Source organism: Etheostoma cragini, chromosome 14 (assembly GCF_013103735.1).
Source record: "Etheostoma cragini isolate CJK2018 chromosome 14, CSU_Ecrag_1.0, whole genome shotgun sequence".
Classification (NCBI taxonomy): Eukaryota; Metazoa; Chordata; class Actinopteri; order Perciformes; family Percidae; genus Etheostoma; species Etheostoma cragini.
In genome coordinates, this window is record NC_048420.1 from 20961535 (window position 1) to 20974666 (window position 13132).

A 13132-nucleotide genomic window follows, 5' to 3' on the forward strand; every position below is an offset into this window, starting at 1 on the left:
AAATAAGATGGGACCTCACCTTCATCTGAGCACTTATCTTTTCTCCACTGAAGGCTGCAGATGTGCTCAAAGAGCGCACAGCAATGAAACTTGTGATTCTAATGCAGCTGCACTTGAGCTGGGCTATATTTAGGAAAGATCTCAGCCATGGGGCCTCCACTGCCTTCTGACTGTGTTTGTTTCTGGGCTCGCTGTGGCTCTCGGCGTTTTTAAAAATGTATGGCGGAGGAAACGTAGCGCTACAGAGGCAGGTGGCTGTTAGCAGGCATGCGAGGGATGTGAGAACGAGAGAGAAAGGGAGAGAGAGAAAGAGAGATAGAGAGGAATAAAAGCGCACTTTGGTAATCAGCTTAAGCCTCGACGCTTTACTGCGCTAATTCTACTTGTGGGAAAAGGGTATCCATGACAACACGCTGGCAATATGATTACTCCTTTTTCTGCTGAGAGTGATGAAACACATTCACATCATGCTGGACCTGCCCTTGATACTCTGTCTGAGGTTGTTGATTGACTGAAACAGCGAGATGAATGTGTGTGTGTGTGTGTGTGTGTGTGTGTGTGTTTGTGTTTGTGTGTGTCTGTGTGTGTGTGTTGTAGAGAAGGAGGTGTGATTGTCCTTGTTGCTCTCTGCACTCCTGCTCTCAGACTTGCATGTCTAGACATGCCAATACTCACGCCCTTTTAAAGTTTCAGTAGTGAAACACCCCTTAACTATGTCTATCTCACACACACGCACACACACGCACGCACACACACGCACGCACACCCACGTACACGCACACACACACACACACACACACACACACACACAGATTTATGAAAGGTGACGCCCCCTGCACACGCATACTCGATGACTCTGACACAACACAAATTGAGTCACAAAATACACACACTGAGCAGCGGGTTTGCTGCCTTTGCGAATGATATATCAAACCTTTTCTGATCTTCACGCCTCAGACGAAAAAGGGTTTACCCTGAAATCACCTTTGCCGCCTTGAGTCAAGAAATTATAATCAGAAAGGGGTTATTAAATCCTAAACATCATATTTAAATTTAGAATTTACAAATCCTCATGCTATACATCTGCTTCTTTTGACACTTTTCATGGTTTTTAACAAATCTCCTGCAACCATGCCATGTTTCCTAAATTTACAAATTAGTCTGCTTTTATTTAATCGTCTGTAAGACTTACTGTAAAACACAACCCCTTTTTTTAATCAAATGTCAGTATGAACTATGAAACTGAAAAACCAATAAATTGCCAATATTGCTCCGCACTAAAACACATTCCTGTACATTTATTACACTGAGTTTTCAGATTTAGACAGTGTTGTGCTAAAATGACACAAAATGAGAAATTGTGCTTTTCAAATGGAAACTATCTCCCTCATTGCTATATTCAAAGTAACATATCTGAGTTCTGGCTGTAATATCGCAAGGTTGGCATGGAAACAAGCACACAGTATATGATTAACCCAAACACCTCTTTTTCTCAGTAGCAAATCTTACATCCAACAGAGTGCAAGCAAACAAAGCTGACTAAAATATTTTCACAACAGATTTTTGCCCAAAGAGGGTGCACAAAATTGCTCATAAGGGTAACTTCCTACCCTTAATGCCATCCTCCCTCAAACCATACTGTGCTCCTTTGGACAATTACAGTACACCTTGTATTTTAGAGAGTTAGCTGATAGTATGGTTTATAGAGATGTTCGGAAATGCCTCGGATCCTGCCTAAAATTCTGGTATCCATGAGCATGCAAGTCTGTGCAGCGATCTCATGCCAAGTAACTTAGCCCTGAACAAAAATATACTTTAGAGTAGTTTATTTATGACTGTCAAACAGGATAATAAAAGAAAGCTTATTTAATGATTATCTATTGCATTCGTTCTCTGTGTGTATTTGTTCGTGATTTACAAAGGGTTTAACTGGGTATTTATTTTTGTATTACTAGTATGTGATTGGTATGCGGTATTGGCCAATACGCAAGTTCAGGTATTAAAATCAGTATCAGGAAGGATAAATTGGTAGTGTTACATCTGATTTAAGAAGGCAATATACATATGTACATCCCTAGAACACCAACATTTACATGCAGGACTGAAGCTTGGGTCAAAAATGAAAAAATGCAACTCATTTTCCTGTGTCCACTGTGGCTGCTTTTAAGGAAGCCAATGATAAAGCCAGTGTTAACTGTGTGCTATTGGCAAAGAAAGCATTTCATAGAAAACAACAGCAGCCTAAAGCAGCCCACCATTTCTGACACTCTTGGTTTGTTTACTTAATTCATCATATATCCAAGGTGCTCTAAGCAATGTCACGCGTGTTTTAGGCTACAACATTTGTTGACACATACAGCAAACATCTCCTCATTATTTGCGAGCTGCCTGTCCCCAGAAGACACTGTAAAAACATGGTCTCTGTAGACAGCCCAGGGTCTACAAATGGCAACAAAAACAAACTGTGCCCACCTGCACCACGAAGCATACACACACAGTGTTCCAGCGTTCCAGCCAATAACAGACAGGAAGGATTTGGGGGTGGGTGGTGGGGGGCTAGTGCGCAGAAGCACAGAAGGGGGGGGGGGCAAGCTAGAAGTAACGTCAACAAGAAGTAATGTCACCCATCATCGCTTAGAGCCTCTTTAAACTTTCAAATAAAACAGATTTGTGAAAATTGAGTATATGCCACATGCATGCCAAATAAATACTGGTATGAATAAATAAAAAAGGGGGGCAAACCACATCCTTTGAATATGGTTTCTTTCTTACACTGCAAGCAAAGAATAGTAAAGTCTTTATGAGTCATAGCCATAGCACTCTTATGATGCTCTGTAACTCTGTAACTCTAGAGGGATAATGAAAGTGGGAATGGCTAGAGCACACAAGCTTCAGCCTGCACATCCCTTTTTACTTTACAGTATGGCAGAAATGTGGCTCGGCAGACTTTGTATCTGACGCGAACAAAGGTCAAAGCCACAGAACTATGATGATATCTCATTCCCTCTCTCTGTCCTTACTCACCCGTCCCTGGCCGTCCCATGATGATTTGCTTGCGTGGAGCAGGGTGAGGCGACTCAGCTGGCAGTATGAGCGGCAGCAGGGCAGTTGGCGTGGGGTGACAGGCTACTGGCTGAGGCAGCCCCCCTCCGGAGGCATCCTGGTGTCCCTCAGGTTTCCTCTCACGCTCCCTGCCTCCAGAACCAGAGGAGGACAGGATTAAGCCCGATGAAGTGGGCACCATGGAGGGGCTGGACAATGCAGCATGGCCCACCGTGGCTGGGGTCAGTGACTGGGAGGAGACATCAAAAACTTATTTTTACTATTTGCAGAGAACTTAATCATAGCAAAAATATAGTAGATGTATATTTGAGAATTATATACTTAAAAGATGGCAGCTGCTCAATCTACTTCTGCAGCATAATCCACTTCTACGCCGTTAACCAAATGGTTCAGTATGTTCCAAACACTCATGGTTTTCACAACACTACTCTCATGTCACGCTTTTGTTTCTGAGATCATTTTGCTGACTCTGCTTTGAATCAGAGGTGACTTGGAACAAGCTACCAACTTATGAGGGCCACCTTTAGGGTCTATCACGATTAGTATTTGCTGCTAAAAATACTACTAATAAAAATACAAAATATACAACCCCCAAAATAAGAATACTATTTTGCTGTACCATTGCCATACCGGGTTAGCTATTAGGGCTGCTTGATTATGGAAAAAATAGTAGTATAGTAGTAGTAGCATAGTAGATTTGACAAAATGTAGCAAATGGATTATAAAAAAGTGACTTTATATATAATATATAAAATAGGGACTTTCTTACCGAGTTAGAGGTGACCAGGACAAGTGTGGATGTGGGGTTGCGCAAAAGAACCGCACCGTTGGTGGTGGCCCCGTTGATGGGGACAGGGACCTGCAGGCCTGGGGGAGCTGTGTGTTGGGGCTGACTGTGCTCTCTGGACCTGCTCCTCTCTCTCCTCCCTAACGGACCATCAGAGAACTTGGCCAGAGGGACATCTGGGTTTCGGACAATGACTGGGGAATCACGTAAGGGCACAATACGGCGTGGGGAGGGTTCTTGGGGCAACGGGGAGGGAGGAGTGGGAGAGACCAGCATGGGTGGAGGCGTGGAAGCAGCAGAGGATGGTGGCCTGCTGGTGGCGCTACGAGGTCGGGGGAAGGAAAGTGAGGAGGGGGTTGTGGGCTGGCTCTGGGGGGAGAGGACTCTGAAGGCGGCATTATTGTGGCCCAGGTTTGGGTCCAACCCTCCCCCTATGCTCACCAGCTGCTGTTGCTCAGGTTTAGTCTGGTAGTCCTGGATTGCAGGCAGTGGAGGGGGCGGGTGATTGTCGAGTTTCCTCTTGCTTGGGCTCATGGGGACTGTAAAAGTGAGATTGGTCTGAAAAGTGGGCACAATCCCCGACAGGTGGCGCTCTCGCTCAACACCTGGTGTACCCATCTTAGTGCCGCTAAGCTGGCGATGGCGGCGTGGAGTAAGTGAGGCAGGAGCAGTGATGGGGCTGAAGTTGGTAGGACGAAAGCCAAAGAGCGGAGAGGGTGAGGGTGATGGGGTAGGGGAGAAGGGCGACTGGTTGGAGATAGGGGAGTACGAGGGTGTGCCTGAGCGGGAGCTCCCCAGGGAGACCAGCATGGTCGCTGCCTCACACTCATCAAAGTCGAAACGAGAGAGGTCCTGGGGGAGCAGAGAGGGAAGGACCAGGCGGGGGCGTGAGTCTCCTCCACGGCTGCTGGCCTCACTGCTTTCACGTGACGTCTCATCCCAGTCGAACTCTGAGCTAGCTCTCCCACCACTCAGTCGGAGGTCAGACGGCGTCAGGGTCCCTGTGCTGCTGGCTCCACCCCGTTCTCGGCTGCCTCCACTGGCTTCCATCTCCTTGGTCCTCATTGAGAGGTGTCTGGAGCAGTATCCTCTGCGCTGGGACTCTTTAGAGCAGCCCTCCCTGGAGCACAGCCTTCTCCACTGCTTCCCATTGAACTTCTTACGGATGCCTGTAGGCGTGCACACTACATCTCCCTTCTTGTACTTTTGCTGGGCAGCTGTCAGTGGGGTGCGGGAACGTGACGAGGAGGAGGAGGTTGAACCTGATCCGGATCCACCGCCACCACCTGCTCCTCCACTGGAAGAACCTCCTCCTGAGGCCTTCTCTACTCTGGAGGAGGATGCGGTAGAAGAAGAGATGGGAGGGAGAGGAGGGAGCTGGGAGGTGGTAATGACAGCACCAGCTGCTGCAGCTGCTGCGGTTGCTGGGTCAAGGCTTAAAAGAACAGGTGAAGGGGGGGGATGGGGTTTCAAGGCCAGGTGGGTAGGGGGTATCCCAGGGATTCCGATTCCCCGCACCACAGACAAGTGGGGATTGAGGTAGCCAGGCGGGGGCTTAGAGACAATGTGGCGATGTTGGGAAAGTGCCATTGGTTTTGCCCCAGGTATGATGGCCCCCACTGGGAGCATATTAAAGTGAGACACCTCCATGTCTTCTTCGGGGGTGAGTGGCATGTACTGGTGGTGTTGCTGCTGCTGCTGTTGTTGTTGTTGTTGTTGTTGTTGGTGCTGCTGCATTGCACTGTTCTCCCGTTCTCGCTCTCTTTCCCTCTCTCTTTCCTGTATTCTCTGGAGGTCCCTCTCCCTCTCTAAGTCTTTCTCAATTTCCCACTCTCGGCCTGGGGCCAGGCTGAGGACTGATGCTGGTGTTACTGGGGAGGTAATATTTTGTCCTGAGGTGGAGGAAACAGGAACCATTCCTGGGTAGGGGATTCCTCTCCCCAACACTGTCCCCACGCCGGGTGTCATCCCACAGCTCAAACGACACACCTCTTGCTCCACGTCTATCTCCTCCCTATCCTCCCGCTCCCTTTCCTTGTCTCTCACTCTATCTTCTCCATCTCGTCCTCCTCCAGACGGGAGATCCAGGTCCCAAGGTGGCACCAGAAGCCGGAGTGTTTGTCGAGAGACCCACACTGCCTGGGTACCAGCAGCTGTCCCTCTGCCATCCTCTTCCTCGTCCACTTCCTGTCTTTCCTCAGACAGGAGGACGCGGTAGCGGTTGGCCACTGCAGGATGTGTGTCAACCTGAGTCACCACACCTTGTCGATACCACTGGCCTTCGCTGCCCTCCTCATTACCAAATGGTACACAGACACGGGTGCCAATAGCTATTGGATGGACACCAGGAGGTGGGGCATCTAGGATAATGTCCACCACCCCTGGGGGGCTGTCATGTCGATACGGGTAACGGCACAGCGTCTTCTCACCATTCAGCTGCACCTCCAGGCTTCCAAAATCACCGCTGACCTTGCGGACGACTCCAGTCCGGAACACCAACTCTGAAATCCCCCCTTCATCCCTCCTTTCGCCCCCTCCCTCCTCGTCACTTTTTCTCCTGAGCTGGCGGGCAAGGACACGCTGATTTTTCAGCCCTTTGGCAAGGGCATCAGACAGGGCATCTGGGAGACTGGGCGGTGCGTGTGTCGACATCTGTGTGAGGGTGTGTGGATCGCCGACAACCTCTAAGTCAGCCGAGTGCTCGCTGGCGGTGTCTGTTGAGGAGCAGCGAGGCAGGGGACTGGGCAACACTCCCTCTGCATCTCTCACCCCTTCACCCCCTCCAGGTCTTTCCCTGTCCCCTTCCAATGACAGGGTAGGGGGTCCTGAGGAGCCATTCTGAGGCCCTTCCCTGCCAGTGTTCCTGCTGTGGAAGTCGTCCATCAGGCTCCTGCTCTGACTGTTGCCATCAGGGTGCAAGACATAGATGTCACTTCCTGAACCTGTTGACCCGTGGTTGATGACCCCACCACTAAGAGGTAGAGGAGGGGGCGTGCTGGAGGAAGGATTGCTATGGTTACCAGTAGCAGACATGCAGTGTTCAGAGGTGTATTTCTTTTTGGGAACACGGGCCTTGAAGGTGGCTGTTTTTCGGCTGGAGGCGGGGTTTGGGCTGTTGTTGGCGCTTGGTGTACTACTGTTACTACAACTGCTACCACCACTGTCACTGTGGCTGCTGCCGCTCACCGCTAACCTCCCTGGTCTATCATCCAAAAATTTCCCAGAATCCATCACAAGTGACACCGTCCTTTCTGACAGTCCTTCTCTGTGAAGCCCCTCCACCTCTGAAGTGTCCCGTGCTCTGATTGGTTCCATCTGGGAGGACTCTGAATGTGAATTAGAAGAAAATGAAGACGAGGGTGTTCGGTTTAGTGGGGATCTGCTTCTGTCTCTGTTCTCATCTGAGTCTCTCTTCTCCCCTCCTTCTGGGGCATCCCCCGCTCCGCGACGCTTCCCCCCTTTGGCCCGGGTGGAGGGAGGAGAGCGCCGCTGCTTTTTTATCGGCTTCATCTTTTCATCTAGCTTGCCTTTTCTCCAAACAAGTCTTGTTATTTATTTATCCCAGAGATTCTCTTTGGCGTTCCTCTCTTGCTCAGTCTCTTATTTTTGTTCTTCCCCCTCCTTTCTATTCTCTCTATTTTCCTCTTCTGCCAGGGCTTCTCTCTCTCATCCTGTCTTCTCTTCGTTGCGCGACTTCGGCACTTGCCCAACTTATTCCACAGACTCTGAAAGAAAGCGAACAGGGAGTGTGGGTTACTCATGTGGCAAACACATTCAGACATGCACAAAACCCATTCACCACAAAAAGATAGCTACTAACTGGATGGCTATGACAGGAAAAGTGACTGATTGAATCAACATCTATAAAAACATTAAAGTGACATCAAAGTAGTTCAAAACAAAGTCAAAGCGAAGAGGGAACACACGCATCCGAAAAAAAGGACTAAACAGTAAAACGTTAATTTCCTGCTAAATGATGCACCATTGTACTATAGTAGTAACGAATGTGACTCATCTACAAATTCATTACACATTAATTCATTACATAACAGGTTCTACTCACATTACACAAGGCCTGCATCCTTACCAGGCGCATATAGAAAACAGGAGGCCATATTGTAGGGTAAACACAATGTAGGCTCACAACACAGTATGGAAATAGTGAGGAGCACTTTGCAATTTGCCCAGACAAGCCTTTCTGCATGCACATACACTCTCTCACACACACACTCCTCCTTGGCCAGGGCAGTAGAGGCGGGGGAATTCCTTCTTCGCTCGCATACTGAAACCCTCCCTTTCTTTTTTTTCTATCTCTCTCTCTCTTGGTCTCTCTTTCCCTCTCTCTGTGGCGACCTTTATCTATGTATTTCAAAGCCCAGCCAATCCGCCCCTACAAACTCCATTTCCTGTGGAAGACCATTACCTAACTTCCCGTTACTTTATTTCTCCTTCTCTCTCTTTGCTACTATTACACTTTCATTCTTATCCCCTGCCTGCCTTCTCTCTGATATTGATTTCTACCTCTCATCTCTTATTTTTTTTCTCTCGCCATCTTCCACTTTGTCTCTATCATCATTTTGTGCTGCAGTCATACAGAAAGGCAGAGTTCTTCCTAAAAACATTGTTCACCAAAGTCATTCAGTATCATTCTTAACCATGCCAGAGAAAACCAGACTATCTTCTATTCCACATCGGACTCACAGTTCTGCCCATGTTTAGAAAGTGAAACAAATTGATTTTGCTGACTTGTTGAACGGGAGACTGTTGCCATTTAGCTGGTTTGTTTGCTGTGTGGATGATACATGCGGGACTTGCCTCAGGTCGTAGCTGCTGTGTGCTCTGCCTCATTTCTTCCAATACAACAGTCTCTACAGAGCTATGAGTGCCAGAAAGATGTTGACAACAATTGTATAAGAGGGAGAGTCAAACCCCCCCCCCCCATATGCTCTGTCGTCAAAATGTCTCTCTCCAGCAGTGCTATTCACTGTCAAAATGTTCCGGATTGATGTCTACTTGTCAGTGACTGTTTGACTGTCAGTTAACTCCCATGTATGCCTGTCTGTCCCTGTTTGGACTGTACATCCATCCTCCCACCAATCTCTTTCTCTATGTCTGCCTGTCTCTTTTCCCTTCCACTGCCTTCCTGTTTGTCTGTGAAGGCCAGCATTCATTCAGGTACTTTTAATAACTGCCACATTACATCGGCGAAAGAGAAATCCATTTTCAGACAAGAATGCCGCCTGTCTCAAGGCCACACACACACACACACACACACACACACACACACACACAGCAAAACCTCTGTGTGATGATAGTTGATAATGCACAGAGAGACCTCATAGCCTCACTTTGCTCTATGTAAATCCCTATTTAGGACAGACAGCCATAGAGCAGCCACCATAAAATAATTTGGCACCCGGCCTTACTTGGTCACGATAGAGGTATGCTACATGTGTTTACTCAGTAGTGCACTGTGTACAACAGCTGGTGTCAGAGTCATGGGCCTAATGATAACAGCTTAAAGACAAACTGGCGCAACTCACGCTCCCCCTCTGGGAAATATAGAGCAAGGAAGTCCATATGGGAGCTATGGTAGGCTGCCTATGTTGCATTTTCAGTTCAAAGCAGAGTACTATTTTACGTGCAGAACAACTTTAAACTTCTTGACACAAATGCATGGCAAACATGAAACATGGTTAACATGACTGGAAGCAACATCTAGCTGACATGAGTAATGTGATTTGACAAAAACATGAAGTTCTGCCTTTCTGGGTGCATAATTTAGTTTAGCTAAGCAACTGTCCATGTTTAGGTCATGGTTTAATCACTTTTCAAAACTCAACTGGGACACAACAAACTAATAATAGGCCAAATGCAACTAATGATTGTATCATAAAACGGCATATGCATGAACTTTTCAGCCCTTTCAGTCCCTTATAGAATGTGTAACCTCCTGTAGAGTTGCGAAATCATTATTAATTTTAGCCTACATATTTCATGTATCATATCTTCTCCAAACTCCGTGATATTTAAAAGTTTTGTAGAGAGTACCTCTGTAAAAGTGTATGACAGGATTACTACAGTGCTTCCTTAACGACAGACCAGGGTGTATAAATATATTGACATATCCTAATCATAATCCAGTGTAGATAACAGCTGTTATTGGATCTACCCAAGGCCTAAAGCGCAAATGCAAAGTAGCGTACAGACGGATGTCGTCACCTCTGGTTTAGCTGGATAGTACCGTGTATGTGTCAAGCCCTCGTAGTACCGCGATTACTACCAGGTTTACTCCACAACACTCAGCAGGCCGTGGCGTGCAGCGGCCAGGCCTCAACTACACACAAGGCCGCTTGGAAATCCTCAACTCACTGTCACCGGGGACATAACCGGTTTAACGGGCATATTAACCCGTAATACCATGTTATATAGCCCATATTCACTGTATGGCGTGACGGTGTTAAATGTCCCAAACAGATGAACGCGATAACTTTGTCAATCACACACAACACACCGACAAACAGCAGACAAAGTGGGTTGTTCGGCCCATCCAAAAGTGACAGTCGACTGAAAACATAGCTAAGGCTGCCCGAATAACTTTGTATTGACCCTCGTCGTCATTTGCATTATTGCAACCGAGATGCGAGAAGGAGAAAGTACAAACTAGTCCCAGAACAAGGCCCTCGAGCCGCTCAAAAACACATTAATTCAAACGGCCACGTTGATTCATGAAAAAAAGAGGAATAAAATATGGCAATGTAAAAGAGAAGAGGTGGAATGACAAGCGAGTTCTCGAGGTTTGATACAACGCATGGAAAATAACAATTGTTATAGGAAGTCCAACGGCAGTTATGGCGTTGAATTTATTTCTAGTGGAAAAGTTTCAAGCTCACTATGTCTATCCGCACCGCTCCCTTTTTTTCGCAGAAGACACAGAATCCGCCCTCTACTCCTCTGCGTACGCCACCCAGATATAGGAAAATATGCTGATCAGCTCAACTGCTAATACTGTTTATGGCCACAGTAAACATGAACAACGTTAGCAGCTCGGCAAAAGCACAACAAGCCTCCACTGCAGTGCTGCAGGAGAAAGATTTGTGGGCAGCTTACACTCACCAGAGCTAGTATAGTATCCCAGTGTTATTCTCTGTTGAGTCCGCCGGGTAAAATAGGGCAGGGTGGCCGGTTGTCCGCAGCTGCCAATTAGCGTCCGTTCATGTTTCTCCGGCAATGCAACTTAAAAGGAGGTAAAACTACTGCCCTGTACATTCTACACTACAGTCGCAAAATGGTGAATGAAGCCCCAAAGCCTTGACAACCAGCCCGTGTGGCCAATAGCTGAGCACGAACGCGTACAGTAACCAATAAGATTCCGAGGAATGGCAGCGGGGGCGGGGCCACGCGTCAAAGTAAATTTGATCGACGGCGCATCGTGGCCAATCACAGTGTGGGAAAACACAGAACAGCTGTTGGGAGAGCGAGTCTGCGGCGGCCAATGGGTTCCTCTGTGGGTATGTCCACAGGCACGCAGGACGAGAAATCTTTCCTTCTTTCTTTCTTCTTCTTTTCATCCCATTTTCATTTGTCTACAAAGATGGCGTAGACAGAGGGAGATGACTGCCTGTGTTTTTAAAACGGGTTTGACCTATTTCAGTAAATAAAACACTGACATGACATTATCAATTTAAATATGGATCAATATGCAATGCCCCAAGCTGTCTATTATAACTTCAACCCAACATTTATGAAAAACAGCTTTAATAAGAATAAATAGCTCTCTGTGTGCTATTTATTCAATATTGTCTCCACTGTGATCCATGTGAGCCACAGGTTAAATGTAGTTTTAGAGGAACCACAGAGAACACCAACTCCCAAATTCACATGCTTTGTCTCTCCATTCCTCTCACAAACACACACTCTCTCTCTCTCTCTTTCTATCCCTGCCTCCGAGTTAATCAGAGGTGCTCTAAACAGCACAGAATCCCTTGGTCCCGCCTCCCCAGCCAATCAGGACAGCCGCTGCAGGCTATACGTCACCAGAGCAGCGTGTAATTGGCTGAGAGGCCTGGGGTCTGCAGGCCAATGACCGAATGCTGTGGTGAGGTCACTATCCTTGTTGCCATCAGCTTGGGCATCAGGAAAAGTGAAACCCCAGTGAGTAAATTGGTCCAAACGTGGGATTACGGTTCCTAAGAGAGTGACCCACATACACTCTGGGCCTCCATGCACACACACAAACACTGTGTGCAAGCAGGGATTTGTTCATGTGTACAAGCAGGTACAGGCTGTGATACACTTATGAATACAAGACAACATGCAAAAAAGCTGAAAATAAGTTAAACATGCATTAGTGCATACAAACAAACACACTTACAAACAGATGCACATGCATGTGCGCACCACACACACACAAACACACATGAAGTGGCATCCCACTGTGATTTCATGAGACACTAATGGTGTGTGGATTGCTGTGTAGCAGTGTGACTCGCTGTTTCTATAGCTTAGAGGCACAGATGGCGAGTTTGGTCAATGATGATACAGAGCTGGGTGGTTGCGGCATTGCAGTCGTCCATGCACGCACACACAGACGCACGCACACGCACACACACACACACACACGTGTTGCCACAGTTACACATAATTGGATACACGCAAACAAGCCAGCGTCTACACACATAGCAGGCACAGTGGAGTTATCAAATGTATGGGCGTTACATAAGATGTACGTGTACTGGAGCACACACAAACTGTGCATAGTCCTGTGCAATCATACACACACAAACCCATACATATACACACACACACACACGTAAACACGAGTATATTGTGCAGACTATTCAGCCTGTTTGAGCATGCAAACATACAGACATGCACTGTTGCACATACAATAAAATACAGTACAGGTTTATTATTATTATTTTGTTGCACACACACACACACACACACACAGACACACACAGACACACACACACACACACACTAGCAATTGTGCATATTTCATGGCTGTAACTTGTGACTCATAAATCTGTGAAAAATGCACCACGGACACATACAGACACCCTCATCCTGCACATGTAAGTGCAGAGTGAGTGTGATCTCCAGACATTTTCCCCTCCCCTGATAGTAAAGCACTGCAGTCTCTGTCTCCCTCTAACTGACTGCTCATTCACTGTAGCTGTGTATTCAGAAATGTAGGGCGAGTACAGCGAACACAAAACTTTGAGGGGCGGCTGGTTTCAAAAGTTGCAGTTGAGAGACATTAAAGAGACCCAAGATTGA

The 13132-nt window shown here is 47.2% G+C and overlaps 1 protein-coding gene across 4 annotated transcripts in view; it reads right to left on the reverse strand.

Moving 5' to 3' along the window:
• cica (capicua transcriptional repressor a) overlaps positions 1-11178 on the reverse strand; it is a 37147-nt gene extending 25969 nt beyond the window's left edge. For 2 of the 4 annotated variants that reach the window (XM_034891860.1, XM_034891857.1), the window contains exons 1-3: positions 10967-11178; positions 3833-7575; positions 3025-3292 (exon numbers count right to left, since the gene is read on the reverse strand). In XM_034891860.1, the coding sequence (XP_034747751.1) occupies positions 3025-3292; positions 3833-7360 (3796 nt within the window). In that variant the 5' untranslated portion in view covers positions 7361-7575; positions 10967-11178. Of the gene's footprint in view, positions 1-3024; positions 3293-3832; positions 7576-7913; positions 8410-10966 lie in introns of those variants that run through there. The other 2 variants (XM_034891858.1, XM_034891859.1) reach the window with 2 other exon arrangements.
• Positions 11179-13132: the final 1954 nt, after the last annotated feature.